This window comes from Mirounga angustirostris, unplaced genomic scaffold (assembly GCF_029215605.1).
Source record: "Mirounga angustirostris isolate CCGP_5_RB_7025 unplaced genomic scaffold, mMirAng1.0.hap1 SCAF_6, whole genome shotgun sequence".
NCBI lineage: Eukaryota > Metazoa > Chordata > Mammalia > Carnivora > Phocidae > Mirounga > Mirounga angustirostris.
Window position 1 is genome coordinate 44,417,718 of NW_026991714.1, and position 20,943 is coordinate 44,438,660.

Here is a 20,943-nt window from a genome sequence, read left to right on the forward strand (position 1 = left end):
TGAAAGCCAGAGGACTTTTTCAGTGCTAAGTAGCAAATGAAGTCAAATTTATGTTTGGATAGTTTGATTAGCTTCTTTTTGGCCATTGATATTTGTTCAATGTCCCTAAATGGGAGAAGTATATTATAACAAATTTAGGATAATAGTATTACAGGTTTCTGTAGTAGGAGTATAGGCAATTGTAAATAGGAAAATATCTTAACTAGCTCACACGAGGACACATAGCAAATTATGAGGAAATTTTTTTAAATTTTTTAAATTTTAATTTTTTTTAAGTAATCTCTCTGCCCAGTATGGGGCTTGAACTCACAACCCTGACATCAAGAGTCACATGCTCTGCTCACTGAGCCAGCCAGGCACCTCCGTTGTTCTGTTTTTTAACTACAAAGGTTTTTTTCTGATAGAGCCTATGTCATCTCTCAGTTTCATTGTCAATTTAGTTTCTTCAGCAATATATGAAAGATGTGCTGAAAACTAAAACCACAGTTACCACATTTTAAGCTTATCTGTGTTTATAGATGTTACAAGTTTCAAAAAAAGCTGCGTGAAGTGTTTTGTGCAATTATGAAATCCATGGACAGTTAAGATACTGTTTTTTGAAACGATCTATAAATTTCCTATGTTACAAAGGATCCTAATTCCTTGCTTAGTAGTACGAATGAATCATTCATCCTTTTGAGACCTGATTAAATTATAAACAGTACTCTCTTGGTGCTAGAGCATAGTGGATGGCTTGTGTGAGGATGGAGCTTCTCCAGCGGCTGTTTTATCCTCCCACTCCCACAAATTAGTAGCATTTATTTTGATTTATGGTGATTGAGAACCTCTTGAAAATGGGTGCCCTCAGCCATTTTATCTGAGAGAAATTTTTTCTGAATATTCTCTTTCTTTGCACCTTCCAGTCTGAATATTACTTTAGAAACTTAGAAAAAGGCTTCAACATTCTGTATACCAAATTGGTCATCTGCTAGTTCAGCAGCCATAAGGCAACAGTCTAAGAACTTCAGTCATTTGGTTTCATGATCCTACAGTTAAGGCTAATTTATGTGGTAAGAGAAGTGAAAACAGTTCATTACACATATAAATGAGTGTCAGAACCAATGTTAGGATTCCTAGTCTGTGATTTTTTTTTAATTTAAATTTTTAAAAATTTTTTATTGTTATGTTAATCACCATACATTACATCATTAGTTTTTGATGTAGTGTTCCATGATTCATTGTTTGTGCATAACATTCAGTGCTCCATGCAGAACGTGCCCTCCCCAATACCCATCACCAGGCTAACCCATCCTCCCACCCCCCTCCCCTCTAGAACCCTCAGTTTGTTTTTCAGAGTCCATCGTCTCTCATGGTTCGTCTCCCCCTCCGAATTCCCCCCCCTTCATTCTTCCCCTCCTGTTATTTTCTTCTTCTTCTTTTTTTTTTTTTTAAACATATATTGTATTATTTGTTTCAGAGGTACAGATCAGGGAACATACAGTACAATATTGGTTTCAGGAGTAGAATTCAATCACTTACAATCACATACAACACTCAGTGCTCATCACAAGTTCCCTCCTTAATACCCATCACCCATCTAGCCCATCCCCCAGCCACCCTCCTCCAGCAACCCTTTTGTTCTCTGTCCTTAACAGTCACTTATGGCAGGTTGCCTGGGTGGCTCAGTCGGTTAAGTGTCTGCCTTTGGCTCAGGTCCTGGGATTGAGTCCCACATGGGGTTCCCTGCTCAGCCGGGAGCCTGCTTCTCCCTCTGCCTGCCTCCCCCTGCTTGTGCTGTCTCTCTGACAAATAAATAAAATCTTAAAAAAAAAAAGAGTCACTTATGGTTTGTTTCCCTCTTTCCTTTTTTTCTTTTCCCCCTTCCCATATGTTCATCTGTTTTCTTCTTGAATTCCACATATGAGTCTAATTTTTAAAATCTGATGCTCAGCTTATTAAGCCATATCAACCTGTTTCCTACACCATTGTTTTCAAAAGAATACACTCTCCCTTCTTCCTACATTGAATCAAAAAAACTGCAGTTCTTTTTTCTTTGTCAGAACAAATGTAGCTTTTAAATATTCTGTTTAAAAACTATTAATAGTAATTTTCCTTTTTTAAAGAACATGATTACTTTTAAAATATTAGCTGTTCATGTGTTATCACAGCAGTAACCCAGATAATAAAAATGGACTAATTGTTTATCTTTAAATATGTTCTATCAGTGTTCTTATAGGGAGAATAAAGAGAACCCATATTTTAAAACACTGAGATGTGTAGGGAAAATTAAAATTTTATTTATTGTTCTTACACCAAAATAATATGCCTTTCAGTAAAAATGTTAAAAATGTATATAATTATGCTTTTTATTTAAACATTAAATATAATGAATATAAATATAATTATAGACTATCTAGAGGCAAAGTAGAAGTATGTTTTGGTTTTAGAGGTAGATAAAAAGGCAAATTGCAGATTACTTCAATATATTCTAGGTTTCCCATTCATTTATTGGGTGCCTGTTGTGTACCAGACTTAAGGAGTACGAAGTATCACAGTCCTTGCCCACATGATGCTCACAGTCTAGAGCTGAGACGGACAGGCATTTATGTCTAGTGTGATAAATGGAACAAGGGATAGGTACAGGGCACTGAGGAAAACTGCAGAGGTGGGAGACCCGACCTTGGCTGGTAGTGTGGGAGGCGGGGGAGACTGAAAAATCTTCCTGCAGGACAAGTTGTTTGAAATATCTGTAGGCATTCCATATAGAATGGGGATGGGAATGGATGTTCCTGACAGAAGTAATATGAGCAAGATATTGAGGGCTGAGAGAGCCTGAAAATTGCAAATGGTTCATTATGACTGGGTATTAGTAATGGCAGAGGGAGTACCTATGTGCAACTGGTGAGAAAGCCCTAGAACAAGGTGTGCGTGTGCATGTGTGTGTGTGTGTGTCTGTGAGAGAGAGAGAGAGAGATGGGACCAGGAGAATGAGGAAGAAGAGAGGGAAGGAGAGACAGACAGAGAATATGAGAAAAGTAACCACTGTCTGGTAGGCAGTAATAGATCAGGAGAGGCATAATGGATTAAGGAATTCAAAGATAGAGAAAGAGGAAGAGCTTTGCCGCTTGGATGTCTTTGAGGGACACAGATATATCCTGAAACAAAGGTGGGGAAATATGTGAATGGGAATAGTAGGAATTGTAATGCTTGTGTCCAGTTTCTCTAAAGACTCCCATTAAAATACACAAGTCTGAGAATGTAGAAAATGATCAGCTATTAGTGCAAGAGCATAACTTGGGGATTTGAGGAGGTTAAGCCACTGTCCAGCGCTTGCCATTTCTCTGCTTCCTTTGCTGAACATTTCCAGGTTTCTAGCCTCTAAATGTTAAAGTTTGCTAGGGCACAGATCTCTGAGCTTTTTTCTGTTCTTCGTACTCCCTAGATAGCCTCATCTGGTTCCATGGTTTTAAATATCATCGATATATTGAGGACCCCCAAATTTATGTCTCTACCTCAGCCTCTCCTTGAACCTAAGACTCATATTTGACTGCCTATTTGACCTCTCCACTGGAATCTAAAAGGTATCTTAAACTAATATATCTAAAAAGAACTCTCGATTTGCACCCTAAACTGGTCCTTCTGCAGTTTTCCCCATGTCAATCAATGGCAACTCTATTCATTCTGAAACTCAGGCCAAAACCCTTGGAGTCATTTTCTGTATAGATAGACTTTATTTTTGAAAATAATTTTAGATTTATGGAACAATTGAGCAGATAGTACAAAGATTTCCCATATGAGCCCCAGCCCAACACTGTTTTTTAGTGTTTATTAGTGTTATTATTAACATCTTGCATTAGTGTGGTACATTTGTTATAATTAATGAACCAATATTGATACATTATCTTAACTAAAGCCCATAGTTTACATTAGAGTTCATTCTTTATTGTACAATTCTATTGATTTTGACAAATTCATAATGTCATGTATCCACCATGACATACAGAATAGTTTCACCACCCTAAAAATCCCCTGTGCTCCATGTATTCATCCCTTTTCCCCTACCCTGAACCCCCAGCAGCCCCTGAACTTTTAACTTTCTATATAGTTTTGCCTTTTCCAGGATGTTACATAGTTGACATCATACACTATGTAACCTTGGCTTCTTCCACTTAGCAATGTGCATCCTCATCACCATGTATTGTTAGTTTTTTGAGTTTTAGCTATGCTAATAGGGTGCATAAGCAGTATCTAATTTTTTTAATTTGCAGTTTCCTAATGACATACGATGTTGAGCATCTTTTCGTATGTTTGTGTGCCATCTGTATATCTTCTTTGGTGAGGTGACTGTTCAGATCTTTTGCCCATTTTTTATTTGAGCTGTTTTTTTTTCTTTTTGTTGAGTTTTAAGGGTTTACGTATTTTGGATACAGTCCTTTTATCAAATATGTGTTTTGCAAATATTTTCTCCCCCACTGTGGCTTATCTTTTTATTCTCTTAATAGTGTCTTTTGCAAAACAGTTTTTAATTTGAATAGAGTCCAACTAAATAATTTTTTCTTTTGTGGATCACAGTTTTGGTGTTGTATCTAAAAACTCATTACCAAACCCAAGGTCACTTAGATTCTCTCCCATGTTGTCTTCTAAAAGTTTTATGGTTTAGTGTTTTACATTTAGATCTGTGATCATCTTTGAGTTAATTTTGGTGAAAAGTGTAAGGAGTAGGTCTAGATTCATTTTTTTTTTCTATGTTGATATTGGTTGTTCCAGCACCATTTGTTGAAAAGACTATTCTTTCTCTATTAACTGGCTTTTGCTCCTTTGTCAAAGATCAGTTGACTGTTTTTGTGTGGGTCAGTTCTGGGCTCTCTTTTCTAGTCCATTAACCTGTTTGTCTTTTCCTTCACCAGTACCACATGGTCTTAATACTATAGCTTTATAAGTCTGGAAGTCGGGTAATGTCAGTCCTCTCACTTAGTTCTTCTCCCCTATTGTGTTATTCTGGGTCTTTTGCCTTTCCATATAAACTTTAGAATCAGTTTGTCCATATCCACAAAATAACTTGTTAGAGCTTTGTTTGAGATTGTGCTTAATCTGTAGATCTCATTGGGAAGAATTGGCATCGTAACAATATTGAACCTTCCTATCCAGGATCATGGACTATCTATCTCTCTATTTATTGAGATCTCCTTTGATTTTTTTTCATCAGAGTTTTTTAGTTTTCCTTATACAGATCCTGTACGTATTTTTGCTAGGTTTATGCCTAAGTATTTCATTTTTTATGCAAATATAAATGGTGTTGTCTTTTTTATTTCAAATTACAATTGTTCATTTCTGTTATATAAGAAAGCACTTGACTTTTGTATATTAAGTTTGTATCCTGTAACCTTGCTATATAATCTCTTTATTAGTTTTAGTCCACCCAGTTCTCATACCCCAATTAATACATCAACAAATTATGGCCGTTCTTTCTTAAAAGTATATCCAAAATCTATCATTTCTCACCACTTCTGCTATACTGTCTTACTCTGGTGTAAGCTACTATCATCTCACTCCCTGTACAGTTACAGCCTACGAAGTAGTCCTCCTTTATAACACTTACCACATTTATTGCTACTCAGTATATTATATATTGGGTTGTCTTTGATTGTTTCCTATCTTCCTTCCTCCACTAGAAAATAACCTCCATGAAAGCAGGAACTTTGCTCTTTTTATTGCTATTGTCCCAGTGTCTAGCTCGGTACCTAGCACTTGGTCTTAAATAAGTATTTTTTGAATGAATGAATGAATGAACTCTCTTAGACTACTCAGTTCCTACAGCAGAAACTTGCTAAATAACATTTTAAAGAACATAAGGATATGCTACAAGCAACCTTCCAAGAGTTTCAAAAGAAAATAGGATGTCTGCAGAATCTATCCACTTGCAAGATTTATCACTATTTCCCACTCTTTACACTGTATCTGCAGATAGAGAACACTCACAGGTCTGAAGAGGCACTCCGCCAAGGCTATGAATAGCCTCCTTACCTTTTAGTTAAATTCTTTTTCGTGCATATCCTCCCACCTCTCCCTCCAGCCACCTTTCAACCCTTCTTTTTCCTTAGTGTCTTGGAGAAAGGACTTACATTAATGGTGGAGTAAAGGATTACCAGAACTAATTGAGTTCTCTTTTTAGGACATTTTTAAAGATGTTCTTAGTTACAAGATTTGATCCTGAAGTGCTACATACTTTTTTGAAAGATACTCCATTATTTTCCTGTAATCAAAAAATATTTCTTTTCTCCAGAGGTATATTCTTTATTACAAATGCATTTAATGACCATTATTTTATTTGAGGCCTGAAGTCTAATAACTGGTAAAATAATTTCTGTCATTGGTCTCCCTGCATATCAAAATGTGTGTCCTCATACTACCTCCGTTGGAAATCTGAGGCTGGTGAAACCCCCAATTCCAGCAGTGTCTTGCAACTGACACAGCATTTTTTCTCTTAGCCTCAAAAAAAAAAACAAAAAAAAACTTACAGTTTATTTTAGCAGAATGGCTTCCCACTGGGGTGAGTGGCCACACAGGCACTTAATTATTCACTAATCCAACCCTGGAACTTTAGCTGCCTTGATTTTTTTTTTTTTTTTTAAACTAGGAAGGCATTGGCATGATTCCCAAGGAAGTGGTCTATTATCCTTGAAACTCTTCTTTAGGATTGAGCCTGTGGATGAGTAAGGCTTCTTTGGTACCTTGGGCACCAATTTCACTTTGCATTGTGTTCAGAGTTGCATTGTGATGTGCTGTTCCAGTATATCATAATGAGGCAGATCAAGAAGGGTTTCATTCATTGCTAACTCTACAGTATGTACCAGTTTGGCCACATTGAAGAGGACAGGACATACTGCTTTCTGTGGGTTGAATTTTAACCCATGATGCATTTTATTTTAACAACATTTAAGTTAAAAATAATGTTTTCAACTTGCTTGTCCTCTGTACAAATCTTCAGAGATTACTTAGTCTCTGTTACAGGATCATCACAAAAAAATGAATGCTAAGATTTATGGAAGGCATTATATAGCTTGGAGGGAGGATAGTAGCCAGATAATGTTACCTATGTGTTTGCCGCAGGCTTTTTCAAGTGAGCTTTATTAAACTTCGGAATTACTCTGTGTTCAGAATGTTGAGGTTCTCTCTGAACAGTTATGAGAAGGAAAACCTGTTATAAACATTAACTTCTCTTACTGCTGATCAACAATTATGATTATTACTGATTTCTTTCTTTAGGTTTTTCCTTTGAAATGCAATAAACTTGAGAACCTGAACTTATTATGAATACATAGGTTATGTTTTTCATATATGGATTTCTATCAAATATGAACTATAAATAATTTTATTATCTAAGTTATTTTAGATTTATGTGATGAAGCATCTCTACAAAATATTTCCAAAGAACTGAGCTTCAAAAAATTTTACATTAGGTTTCTGAATTAAAACTTTAAGCTGTAAGCTTGTTAGAAGTTCAGTGAGATTATAGTATTTTAGTGGTACCTCATTGTTCTCAGCATCTTTACAATTGTGTGTGATTTTTAAAGTAGAGCTTTGGAACCTTTTATTGTATTCTTGCTGTTAGATTGAGAAAGTGCAGTCTGTTGACTTAAAGGCAAAGTCAACATTTTTAGGAGTTTATCGGTGTCCCATAAAGGAAACAAACAAGAAAGTCTTGATGGCATTACTTTAAACACATGTTAAAAATAGACCAGAAGAGATCCTGAACAAGAATCTTTGTAAGCCTTCCTCAGTGTGCTTTCAGTAACAGAAGCAGATAAACTATTTTATTATGTAATTACTGAGAAAATTCACTGGTAGTTTCCCCCCACACACAACCAAATAGGAGCTCTGAGATGGGAAGTTCCATTTCATTTTTGACAGTGATTTCCTTCAACTCTGAAGACAAAACCCCTTTTACACCTCTGAGCTAATTTTCAAATATTAGTTTCCCACATGGGTGTTTTAAGTAAATTTGAAAGTGTTTTGCTGTTTATATTAAAGAACTCTGGAAACAAATATGAATGAGATGGAAATTTCTATCCTAAAGTTGAGTATATGGGCTAGAATTCCCAGACAGTTTACCTTAGAAAAAACTACACATGTCTGCACGCACACACATGTATGTTTCTGATTTAAACAATATCATATCTTAAGAAATGGAAACTGTGTAAAAGTTGCCTTAATAGGTTTTTTTTCCTTCCATCTGTGTCCCATCCTTGTCATACTCTGCCAGCTAGGGATATTTAAAGAAAATTATTTTTTTAAGTGTTTTATTTTAATTTCACTTAGTTAACATACAGTGTTATATTAGTTTCTAGGTGTATAATATAGTGATTCAACACTTCCATACAACACCCAGTGCTCATCACACAAATGCATGCCTTAATCCCTATCACCTATCTAACCCAACCCCAACCCCTCCCCTCTGGTAACCATAGTTCTCTATAATTAAGAGTCTGTTTCTTGGTTTGTCTCTCTGTCTCTCTCTTTTTTCCTTTGCTTGTTTGTTTTGTTTCTTAAATTCCACATATGAGTGAAATCATATGGTATTTGTCTTTCTCTGAGTGACTTTTTTTTTTTTTTTATAAAGATTTTACTTACTCATTTGAGAAAGAGAGAGAAACCGAGAGAGCACAAGCAGGAGGAGAGGCAGAGGGAGAAGCAGACCCCTTGCTGAGCTGGGAGCCCAACTTGGGACTCAATCCCAGGACCTGGAGATCATGACCTGAGCTGAAAGCAGACAACCCTCTGAGCCACCCAGGCACCCTTCTCTGACTTATTTCGCTTAGCATTATATGCTCTAGCTCCATCCATGTTGTTGCAGATGGCAAGATTTCATTCTTTTTTATGGCTGAATAATATTCCATTCTATATATCTATATCTATCTATCTATAGATACATTCTACATATATACATACACCACATCTTTATCTATTCATCAGTCAGTGGATGTGTTGGTTGCTTCCATATCTTGACTATTGTAAATAATGTTGCGATAAACATATGGGTGCATGTATCCTTCAGAGTTCGTGTCCCTGTATTCTTTGGGTAAATACCCAGTAGTGCGATTGCTGGATCATAAGGTAGTTCTATTTTTAACTTTTTGAGGAACCTCCACACTATTTTCCACAGTGGCTGCACCAGTTTGCATTCCTAACAATAGTGCATGAGTGTTCCTTTTTCTCCACATCCTTGCCAACACCTGTTGTTTCTTGTGTTGTTAGCCATTCTGACAGGTGTGACATGATATCTCATTGTAGTTTTGATTTTCATTTCCCTGATGGTAAGTGATGATGAACATCTTTTCATGTGTCTGTTGGCCATCTTACGTCATCGTTGGAGAAATGTCTGGTCATGTTTTCTGCTCGTTTTTTTAAATTGGATTATTTGTTTCTTGACTGTTGAGTTGTGTAAGTTCTTTATATATTTTGGATACGAACCCTCTATCAGATATGTCATTGTGAATGTCTTCTCCCATTCTTTAGGTTGACTTTTAGTTTCGTTGATTGTTTCCTTTGCTGTGCAGAAGCTTTTTATTTTGATGTAGTGCCAATATTTTACTTTTGCTTTTGTTTCCCTTGCCTCAGGAGACATATCTAGAAAGAAGTTGCTATAGCTGATGTCAAAGAAGTTACTGCCTGTTCTTTTCCAGGATTTTTATGGTTTCGGGTCTCACATTTAGGTCTTTAATCCATTTTGAATTTATTTTTGTGTGTGGTGTAAGAAAGTGGTCCAGTTTCATTCAAAAGAATGTTGCTGTGCAGTTTTCCCAACATCATTTGTTGAAGAGACAAATGAAGAGACAAATTTTCCATTGGATATTCCTTCCTGCTTTGTTGAAGATTAATTGACCATATAATTGTGGGTTTATTTCTGGACTTTCTGTTCTGTTCTATTGAACTATGTGCCTATTTTTGTGCCGGTGCCATTCTGTTTTGATTACTACAGCTTTGTAACATAACTTGAAGTCCAGAATTATGATGCCTGCAGCTTTGCTTTTCTTTTTCAAGATTGCTTTGGCTATTTGGGTTTTTTCTGTGTTCCATACAGGATTTTAGGATTATTTGTTCTAGTTCTGCGAAAAATGCTGTTGATACTTTGATAGGGTTTGCGTTAAATGTGTAGATTGCTTTGGATATTATAGACATTTTAACAATATTTGTTCTTTCAGTCCATGAGCGTGGAATGTCTTTCCATTTCTTTGTGTCATCTTCAATTTCTTTCATCAGTGTTTTATAGTTTTCAGAGTACAAGTCTTTCATCTCTTTGGTTAGGTTTATTCCTAGGTATCTTATTTTTGGTACGATCATAAATGGGGTTGTTTTCTTAATTTCTCTTTCTGCTGCTTCATTTTTGGTGTATAGGAATGCAACAGATTTCTGTACATTGATTTTGTATCCCGTGACTTTACTGAACTTGTTTATCAATTCTAGCAGTTTTTTTTTTTTTGTGGAGTATCATGTCATCTGCAAATAGTGAAAGTTTTACTACTTCTTTACCCATTTGGATGCCTTTTATTTCTCTTTGTTGTCTGATTAATGTGGCTAGGACTTCCAGTACTATGTTGAATAAAAGTGGTGAGAGTGGACATCCTTGTCTTCTTCCTGACCTTAGGGGAAAAGCTCTCAGTTTTTCCTCATTAAGGATGATGTTAGCTGTGGGTATTTCATAGATGGTCTTTATTATGTTGAGGTATGTTCCCTCTAAACCTACTTTGTTGAGAGTTCTTATCATGAATAGATGTTGTACTTTGTAAGTTGCTTTTTCTGTGTCTATTGAAATAACCATATGGTTCTTATCCTTTCTCTTATTGATGTGATGCATCACACTGATTGATTTGCATATTGAACCACCTTGCAACCCAGGAATAAATCCCACTTGATTATGGTGAATGATTTGTTTAATGTATTGTTGAATTCAGTTTGCTCCATTCAATACTGGCCCTCTTTAATACCCATCACCAGGCTGCCCCATCCCCCTACCCCCCTTCCCTCTAGAACCCTCAGTTTGTTTCTCAGAGTCCATAGTCTCTCATGGTTCATCTCCCTCTCCGATTTCCCCCCCTTCATTTTTTGTTGGGAGTTTTTTGATTATTGACTTGATTTCTTTGCTGGTTTTCAATCTATTCAAATTTTCTATTTCTTCCTGTTTCAGTTTTGGTAGTTTATATGTTTCTAAGAATTTATCCATTTCTTCTAGGTTGTCCAACTTGTTGGCTCATAGTTTTTCATAATATTCTCTTATGATTGTTTGTATTTCTGTGGTGTTGGTTGTTATTTCTCCTCTTTCATTTGTGATTTTATTTATTTGGATTTTTCAACAACTTTAGTTTTTCTGAAGGTCTTCTTATATTGACTTTTTGCTCTTGATTATTAGATACTTTTTCTTGCTTCTTCATATAGCTTAGAATTGTTCACTGTATCCAGATACTGTATATAAATAAGAGACTGATATTGATGCTACTCTATGCCCCCCAGGAGCTCATCCTTTCCTCTTTCTGGCAAGTAGGGTCAGGGCCTGATTTAATCAGTCTAATCAGAAGTCGAGACGAGTCATGGCTGAGTTGCAACTTTAGTTATCCCAGTTTTCTTCTAGTTTCAAATGTCTTGAGAATGGGATTAGACCTCTCTCTTCATCAGGGCTTTGTAATTAGAGCTTGCTTGCTCTTTTCCAGTCCCTTCCCCAGCTTCTTATGCTGTCGTGTCACTTAAATGCAGAATAAGTCCCATAAGGGAGAATTGGTAAACTGGAGGGACTGCTGTCCCTCCAGATTTCAGTCCACCATGCAAGTTCATATGTAGCTATTACTAGTATTGATGGTTTCCCTTTGTCACAGTGAAGTTGCTTGCCCATGACTGTCTCACTCTTCTAGCCACTGGGCCCACACTTAGCAGTTGCCCTCAGAAATAGAAGTGGCCTATCTCTGCTTACCTGGGAAGGGCTCATTTCTCATTAGAATTTATTTCCTTTAACCTTCTTTGTGTCTACATTTCTTTTATGTCTTTAAAGAAAAATGTCATATTTTTTTAAGAAAATCAGGTGTTTTTTTCTTTGTTGTGGTAGGAATAGTGGTCTTTGATTTCTTCTATATTCTAATTAGAAGTAGAACCTCCTCCTGTTCTGACTTTTGAATAAATAATATTAAAAAAAAGTACACTGCCCTGATGATCATTTCTTACAATTCTTATTTTGAACCTTTTTCATAGTATAGAGTAGGGGTCAGCAAACTGAAAGGGCTAAGTAGGAAATATTTAGGCTTTGTGGACAAAGTGGCAAAATCGAGGCTTTTATGTAGGTACTTACAATACCATTTCAAATGTACCATTTATAGATCTAGAGACTATTTTTAGCTCACGGGCCATGAAAAAACAGATGATGTGGTTTACCAAGTTCTGGTATAGAGACAAGTGATAAAATAATTAAAATGTTTCGATGAACAAAAGCAAGCAAATATCAGACACTTTTAAGAAATTAAATTCTAGGGAGTTCTTTGGTATACCATCTACCATGATATCTACAGTAATAAGTACCAAAAATGATAATCCTGATCTGTCAAGACAAGTTGAACTTTTATTTGGTGTAATAGAATTGCATAATAAACTTCAGAAAAGTATTTGTCAGAAATATATTTAACCATATGAAATCTTCATTTAGAAAGCCTCACTCATTCATTCTGCCCAGGTATTCTACTACAATATTGGGCGTATTGGGCAATTTTTTTTTTTTTAGCTCTGACACTCAAAATGGGTCAATCCAGTGGAAAACAGACACTTAAAAGTATGAATGCAAGGTAGCGCATACCATAATGTAGGTTTGCACAGGCTTCCTCCATAGGGTAAGATATATAACTTTGCCTGGAGGTTGGGGAAAGGTGACCCAGAAGAATTCAGAGAGATGATGATGCTTTGCTAACTCTTGAAAAGGAATTAAGACTTTTTCCAGGTGGACAGATTTTATACACCCAATAAATGTTGCCTGACAGTTATGCTTAACAATTGAAGTATCACCATATTGTTGACTTGACTCACTCAAGGTCATTTTAGAAATGGTTTGAGTATGAGGAAAAAAACTTAGAAACACATTCTCTCCTTATATCATTACGTGCCTGTGTAAGCTTAAATGAGAGGTAGTAGGTAAGGAGCCTTTTGTAACTGTTTTAACAAACCGGTTATCACTGTGTGACATATTATAAAGTGATTAAGTGATAATTTAGCAAGAATAATTTAATTTCAGCTTGTCCAGAAGTTTATTGCTGCTTTAAAGTCACTGAAATCTCCAGTCTCTACTACAGAATTTTTTAAAAAAGCATTATAATTATTGTAGTAAGAATACTTCAAAGCAGAGATTTTCCTTTTTAGATTCTTTTTTCTTTTTAAAGATTTTATTTATTTATTTGAGAGAGAGAGAATGAGAGAGCACATGAGAGGGGGGAGGGTCAGAGGGAGAAGCAGGCTCCCCGCCGAGCAGGGAGCCCGATGCGGGACTCGATCCCGGGACTCCAGGATCATGACCTAAGCCGAAGGCAGTCGCTTAACCAACTGAGCCACCCAGGCGCCCTCTTTTTAGATTCTTTATAAATTTCGTAGTTAATAAGATGGGTGAAGAGTGACCATAAGAATTTTTACTTAGGGATGAAAAGTAGAACGTAAGGGGATAAATTACGTGTTTGCTAAAGAAAAGTATTGAATTATTTAGGTATTCAGTTATAGCATGTTAATAAGCCAGTAAATCTTTTTCCAATTTCTGGAGAATTGGTTAGCTTAATGAAAAAAGCAACTGATCATTTTTTATTTGCCTTTTTAAGAATGCTCCTCTGGAGGTTACATTTTACCAAATTATTGAACACAAGCTTTATTGCGTAGGTAATAAGGATTTTTAGTTTCTGGTAAACAAAAGCTAATAGCACTTTGAATTATCTAGGAGATACTAGATTTGGTAGATTATTTTCCATAACAAGCAAACTGAAACCCTTTATAACATTGATGCTTGATATATAACTTTACAAGAAAAAAGTTTTCTCTCTACATTTTTCTCTTAGCTTCTACTAAGTATCAGAATACATATTGAAAACCATAAAAATATCTATACTCATATTTAATAATTCTGACCTTGGAAAGACTGAACAGAAACAATTACCTACAGAAGGATCATCATCACATCTTTATTAGTGCCCTTCTCCCCACGAAAGGCCTGAGAGAACTCCATAGGAATAGGGGAATGATTGAGTAAATTTTGAGTCAATAGGTAATATATAGCCATTTAAAGATAGTAATGACGAACACCATGTAAAACATGGAAATGTTTATTATCTATTTTTTTTTAAAAGCAAACCTGAATACCACATTGTTCCACCCTAGGATACCAAGTTGGAAAATGAATGCCCAGGATCCATAGGCCATAGGTGCACTGAACACTGTTAGTATGCCATTCTGTAAGTTCCTGAATACAGTCTGATTCTTTCATGTGTGATGATCAGGAGAGATGAGTAAATCCAAAAGAGGGCTGAAAGTCAGTAGATGGCTCTTATTTGCACGATTTTCTATATGAGACAACTTTAGATGTTTATATTTGAGCCTTCAGACATTTCCTTAGTCAGTATTATGGATATAATGTTATTACCTGCCTCTTCCCCAAGATTTTACAGTGTTTGATCTTATTATTAATTGAGTGACTGTGAATCCTAAATGTACTGTGGCTTTATTTTCAGGATAAGGGAGATCTTGAAGGCATCTCGAAAATTGCAAGGTGATCCAGATTTGCCAATGTCTTTTACTTTGGCCATAGTGGAGTCCGATTCCACAATAGTCTATTATAAACTTACTGATGGATTTATGCTGCCAGACCCTCAGGTCAGTTTTGAGGCAACTATCAGTAAACAGTGAAAGAGGAAAATGATAACATGATTTTAAGTGCGAATCAAGCCATTTAGCTTCCTTTGCAATATGAAAATTCAAGAAAATTATGACCTGATTTTCACACCTCAGAAACTTGGCTGTTTTGTTTAAAGTAATATGTTCCTAGTTTCCACAAAAATAATTAGACTTTTTTTTTTTTTACTCTTTGGAGAATTTCATAGTCTTCATAAATTCATGATATTTGATAATTAACTGAGGTGGAATGTGAAGGCTTATAATAGCTTTAGCCAAAAGAACACTTCTTTAGAAAATGTTAAATTGGTTGACAGTTTGACAGGAAACTTTTAATAAAATAAATGTGTTATGCATGATTTCCTTATATACTTTGTTGGTGTATTTGGGATAATTACATTAAATATCATTCTGATTTTGCTTTTAAATTACCTTATTTAATATTGGGGAAAAAGTCCATCCTGATCTTTTTTTTTTTTTTATGTTGCAGAATATTTCCCTTAGAAGATGACACCTATACTTCCTGATGCTTACTGTGAGAGTGAATTTGAGATCCGTCAGCCTGGTTCATCTTTTATCTCAGAGATAGTTAGGGTTGACTTAGCTGGTCCTATTCCATAAGTTTTTCTTTTTGAAGAATAAAACTTTCCCAGATAGAAGAATTTTTGTTGTTGATAAGTATAGGGTAGTTGCTCTAGAACTTTCTTACCTGGAGATAGTTTAATTACAGTTAAATACAAGTTGATGCTTAGGATGTGTTCAGAGGGGTGGCACACGTGTGTTTCTTCTGTCGTCCACCACTCATAGCTGCCTCGTTGTTCACCGCTGCCCCTGCTAACACATTGTTGAGACTCCCCTTTCTCTAATTCAACCCTCTCAGTGCCTTTTGGCTACTACAGCTAGCCTGCTGTGGCGTTTCATGGACACCTGGACACTTGGAGAGTTTGCTCGGTCTCCTTTTAAATCCCCAATAGAAAGTAACAGTTTTCTTTCTATTGGTTTTTATGTGGCATTTACTGTTGACTTTAAGTCAAAAGTAAAGATATGCTCATCCAGAGTATAAAATTACGTACATGTCTAGATTAATAGGGACCAGCGAAGTGCTACCGATTAGTTACTTCCTACCTAAGTAAAGGAAGTACTGGGCCTTCCTTTCCATTCTTATTACCACCACCCTTATTATATCATAGTTAGAATATTATGTGAGATAGTGAGAAATGGTGTCAGCTTTAAAGACATCTTTATTAAGTAGACCCAGTTATTCCACTTTTGTTAATACCTCTCAATTATGTTGCCTAAAGTATAAAAAATTATATGCACAAAGATTCCAAGTAACATGAATTGTTATAGCCAAAATAATAATCACTTAAAAGTTTTAGGAAGGGGTCATCAAACTTTTTCTGTAAAGGGCAGAAAAGAAATATTTTAGGCTTCACAAACCATACGGTCTCTCTTAAAACTTCTCAAATGTGCCGTTTGTAGTACAAAAATAACCATAGACAATATGTAAATAAATGGGCATGGCTGTGTTCTAATAAAACTTTATTTACAAATGCAGGGCCATAGTTTGCCAATCCCTGGAATAAGGAAATAGTTAATAAACAGATATAGATAGCCAGTGAATGGTACCTTATGTACTCATTAAAAATTAGTAATGAATAAATGAAAAACAGAAAATATTTAATTAAAAAAGCAAGATATGAAAGTGTGTGAATGGGTAAGATCATGGCTATAAATAACACACCAAGCATATAATAAAAGGGTGACAAGATAAATTACTAACTGTTCTTATAATAGGGTGGCAGAGCAATAAATGGATGACTTTATCTTTCTTTAGTATTTCGTATATTTTTTCTTTATTTGTATTACTTTTATAATAATGTTTTAAAATTAAAAAAATATCTTGAGATCTATATTAGTTTCTGTCATTGTATAATATTACCACAAACTTAGCAACTTATAACAACACACATTTAATATCTCAAAGTTTGGTCCAGTCAAGCCAGCCTCCACTGAGACTTGTCTGGGCAAGGTTCAGCTTCCTCCCTCATGTGGTTGTTCGAAGCTTTCAATTCCCTGTGGGCTGTTGGACTGATGGTCTCAGTTTCTAGGGGGCTGTTGTCAAGAGGCCACCCTCCACTCTTTGCCACATGGGCCTTGCCAGCACAACTGATTGCTTCCTCAAAGCCAGCAAGGGAGACAGTTTCAGCAAGATGGATCTCATAATCTTCTGCAATGTAGTCAGGTACATCCTGTCACTTTTGCCATGTTCTGTTGGTTAGAAGCAAGTCAAGACTACTCTAGAAAACAGCAGGAACAAGAATGGAAAAAGGGCAAAAAGTAAGAACATTATAAAATGGTGTAAAGCATCATTAATGGTCTGCAGTAGTTTTTGACTCCTTTCCTTTGCTCATATTTGAATTTCACTTTTATTCTTGATGCAACATCTTGGCAATTCCTTTGGACTCCCTCTGCTTTCCCAGAAGGTCTGAAGATGTACCCATTCAGAACAATGTGTGTTTCTGTGACTCTGGTTGGCACTTTGCAGACCTAAGGATCCTAAAACAATTTATGATCAATTCTTGGGGTCTCTGCCATTTGATTCCTTTGAGCCTTTTCATTACAGTGTGAGAAAAACAGTCTGCATTTTCAGAAAGAAATGTAAGGCTTAATGAACTTTAGATTTGTATGTCCGATCTGGTGACCAGTGAGCCCCTAGGTTACTGCAAGACCAGAAGTATCTTCTAGAGTTGACTCAAAAAGAGTGTTCCCACAGAAATCCTTAAAATTAGGCCTCAATCTCATTGTATGTCCTGGGATATCTCCTCTGTTTCAGAATGTTCCTTGTGTACTTCACCAAAGCTATTCGGCCCAAAGCCAGCCAGATACCTGTTAATATGAATAATGGTCCGGAACAGTTTGGAAAGGGAGACAACCCAGCTGCGACTGTCTCATTTTACTAGGTAAAATGATTTCTCTTGTATGATCAAGTAACTGTAGAATTGCAGTTCATTTTGTCTCTTGTTAGACTATGGGCTGCTTAAGAACACAGCAAGGAACCAAGTCTTTTTTTACATCTGTGTATCCCACCACCTTCCACAAATTCACACACACTAGACTCTCAATAAATATTTAGTGAATGAATGAATGTAGATCGTAGACTTGTTTAATTGCATAGTAGCTTTTACTCTTTGCCTCAAGGCAAACTAAAGTGATCCATTTGGACACCAGAGGGCAGTGCTAAATAAGCACCAAATTTTCAGACTCGAGGAGTAGGTTAGCTTGAGAAGTGGTGCTCTTGAAAATTTATTTTCAATCTGTGGGAAATAGGCATAAATAAAAAAATAAATAAGTTTTATGTGCTAACATTCCCCCCCCTTCTCCTTTCTGGCATGCCTCTAAAATTATACTCTACTGACATTAAATATGTGGCTTGATTCATGCTCTGCTCAAAATACAGATCTATATTTAAAAATAAAAGCTTGTTTGGGACAAGGGTCAATGGGATGGGTGTTTTTTCTAGACTGTGGTTTTGTTCATAACCATATGAAATGATGTATTCCATTTTTTTTCCTTGCAAAAGCCTAACTTACTAAACTTCAGGATCCTATTCCATAGCAAGAGTCCTCAGCTCTGAAACACTGAACTGACTACATACCAGTGGTGAAAGACATAGATTGCTGCCATCATAAACACAGACTTTTCCCATAACAGGGAGCCCTCTCTGGGTGGGAGCAGGAAGTGGGGAAGGACATTGCTGACTTCTCTCTAGTGCTGTCTTTGCCTTTGCTTTTTGGTGTCCCTAGTCAGTGTCCCCTCTGCACTGGAAGGGCTCAGTGGAACAGTGGATGATCTAGGTCCGAGGAGTCCCTATTTTGAGGGACTATTTTTAGGAGTCCCTAACCTATTTTGCTTCCCAGGCCTCCGGGCCTCTCTAGATGAATGTGTTCCTAAACGGTATTGATCTCTTGTGAAGAACAGGAGGGCAGAGGCACTTTGGAATTCTAAGCTCTACTGAGAATAGCAATCTCTGACAAAGTTCATGTAGTCTGCATTATTTTTTAACTGAAAACTTTTACATGCCTGGAACCAAATGACTTAACCAAAACTTCATGATGTGTCATCTTGTTCTGAGCCTTTTCCGTTCTGAATTCCTCTGAGGTCACATTTTCCACTGCGGCCCTAGCAGGAGGCCTTTTACTGGTACAGCCCAGCGTTCCTGCCAGAGCCTAGAGCTCTCTATAGAAGCTCTTTATTCAGCCGCCGTATTTATGTTTAATGTGCAGAATGACATTGTATCTGAACAATTAGTACCATTTTCCTTTCTTTCAGACCAATAGCTGTTCCGGTCCTTACCACTCTCACTCCTGCAGCCTAATCCTTTTAATGACCTTTGAATAAGAACGGCTTGTGCTCACAAAGGAAAGAGGAGAGAAAAATCATGCGACTTCCTGGGGAGGTGTACTCATAAAATGCTTAGATGATTCTGCAAAATTAAAAACCAAGTTAACCAAAATCAAACAAAGATGGGCTTTTTAGGTTTCTGGGTGACTGAATGGAGGTAATATTAGGAAGTATTTAAGTAAAGCTCACTTCGTGCATTTATTAATTATCTGCAGACATTGCTGGGCTCCTTCTGTGTGCTTGCATGACTAAGGTAAATGTGGGATACAAAGGTTAATGAGATATGACCTGTGCCCTCAAGGAACTCAGATAAGCAATACAACTCTCCTTAACCAGAACTCTAAAAGGGTGTCAATGTGAGTGAGGAACACCTGTCATGCAGTGTATGTTTATGAAGTTCATGCATTTTACTTGGTGGTGAAGGGTTTCAACAACTTTTGGTAAATTAAACTGTTTTCAAACAATCATGGTATGTATATTTGTCCCAAAGGACTGAACACTGGAAGCATACAAAGATTATACAATACATCTCTCAGGACTTACTGTCTGGCTAGAAAGGAGAAAATCTATGTGTATGAGATAATTTGAGAGCATTTCAAGGCAGTGTTATATATGAATGCTGAGTTACCATTATGTGGAGCTGATATCATGTACTTGTTATTATTAACTTATTCTCCTCATTTAATAGATGGAGAAATTAGCACACCAAGTCGTTAAGCAATGACTTCGAGTAGTAGCAGGTGAGTGGATAATGAGGGCTAGAACCAGGTCTCCCAACACCGAGCTCACTGTTCTTTTCAGGATACCATACCACGTATGGTGCAGGGAAATATATTAACGTCAAAGAGCCTTTGGGAAGAAAAAGGTAGCTCCAGTTAGTCCTGGAGGGAGTTGGGAAGTGATTTAGGGATCAGTTAGATTAACTTCTTGTACTCTTGAACAAATGTGTCAAAATGTCAAGCTGTTTGTAGATAATTTGGAAAACCATATTCATAGGCAATATATTTACAAAGTTTTATTCCAAAGACCAAATACATTCATGCCCATGCTTTTATGTTGGCAAACTTAAAATTACATTTAATGTTAAGTGAGAGAGAGAAAGAGCTCAGGAAGGTTCCCTGCTTGTTGGAGCTAAATTTTGTGCTGGCACAAAGAGTAGACTCTAGGAACTTTTAAATGATGGTTTCACACTCGATGAGAAAGGGTCTTACACCCTAAATATCCCCCAGTCCTGCTTGCTGTTGCTTGAAATCCTACCATAATTCTACTTCTTAAACATGAAACTTTGACCCAATTTAATTTGACAAACAGTTTTACAGCACCCCATGGGGTAAGGCAAAATACTAAGATTTGAAGAGACTATAAGCCCAAATATTTTATTATTAGACTCAACAGATAAAATTAATCTGATAAATTGTTAAAAGAATTTCTAACTGTTTATTCTCAGTTTCTGTACTTACTTCATTGCAGGTCGGCAATATTTTGTGGATTGATAGCCTGTGCAGACCACACTTTGAGTAGCGTGTGTTAGAGCTCAGGTGAGCAGTGATGAGAGCCTGAACGCCACCAGTAGCCAGGTATATTAGTCAGAATCCAGTCAGCTAGATTATGATGCTGTTGGTTCACAACCCAAGAATTTCCCTGGGAGAAATCTGAAACTGG

General features: G+C 36.5%; 1 protein-coding gene across 2 annotated transcripts in view; it reads left to right on the plus strand.

Annotated features, from left to right (window-relative positions):
- The window catches only part of TSEN15 (tRNA splicing endonuclease subunit 15), a 32,752-nt gene extending 14,742 nt beyond the window's left edge, over window positions 1-18,010 (plus strand). The window contains exons 4-5 of one of the 2 annotated variants that reach the window (XM_045877312.3): window positions 14,718-14,859; window positions 15,368-16,790. In XM_045877312.3, coding sequence (XP_045733268.1) covers window positions 14,718-14,859; window positions 15,368-15,388 — 163 coding nt within the window. In that variant the 3' untranslated portion in view covers window positions 15,389-16,790. Of the gene's footprint in view, window positions 1-14,717; window positions 14,860-15,367; window positions 16,791-17,713 lie in introns of those variants that run through there. The other variant, XM_045877313.3, reaches the window with a different exon arrangement.
- The last annotated feature ends 2,933 nt before the right edge of the window (window positions 18,011-20,943 follow it).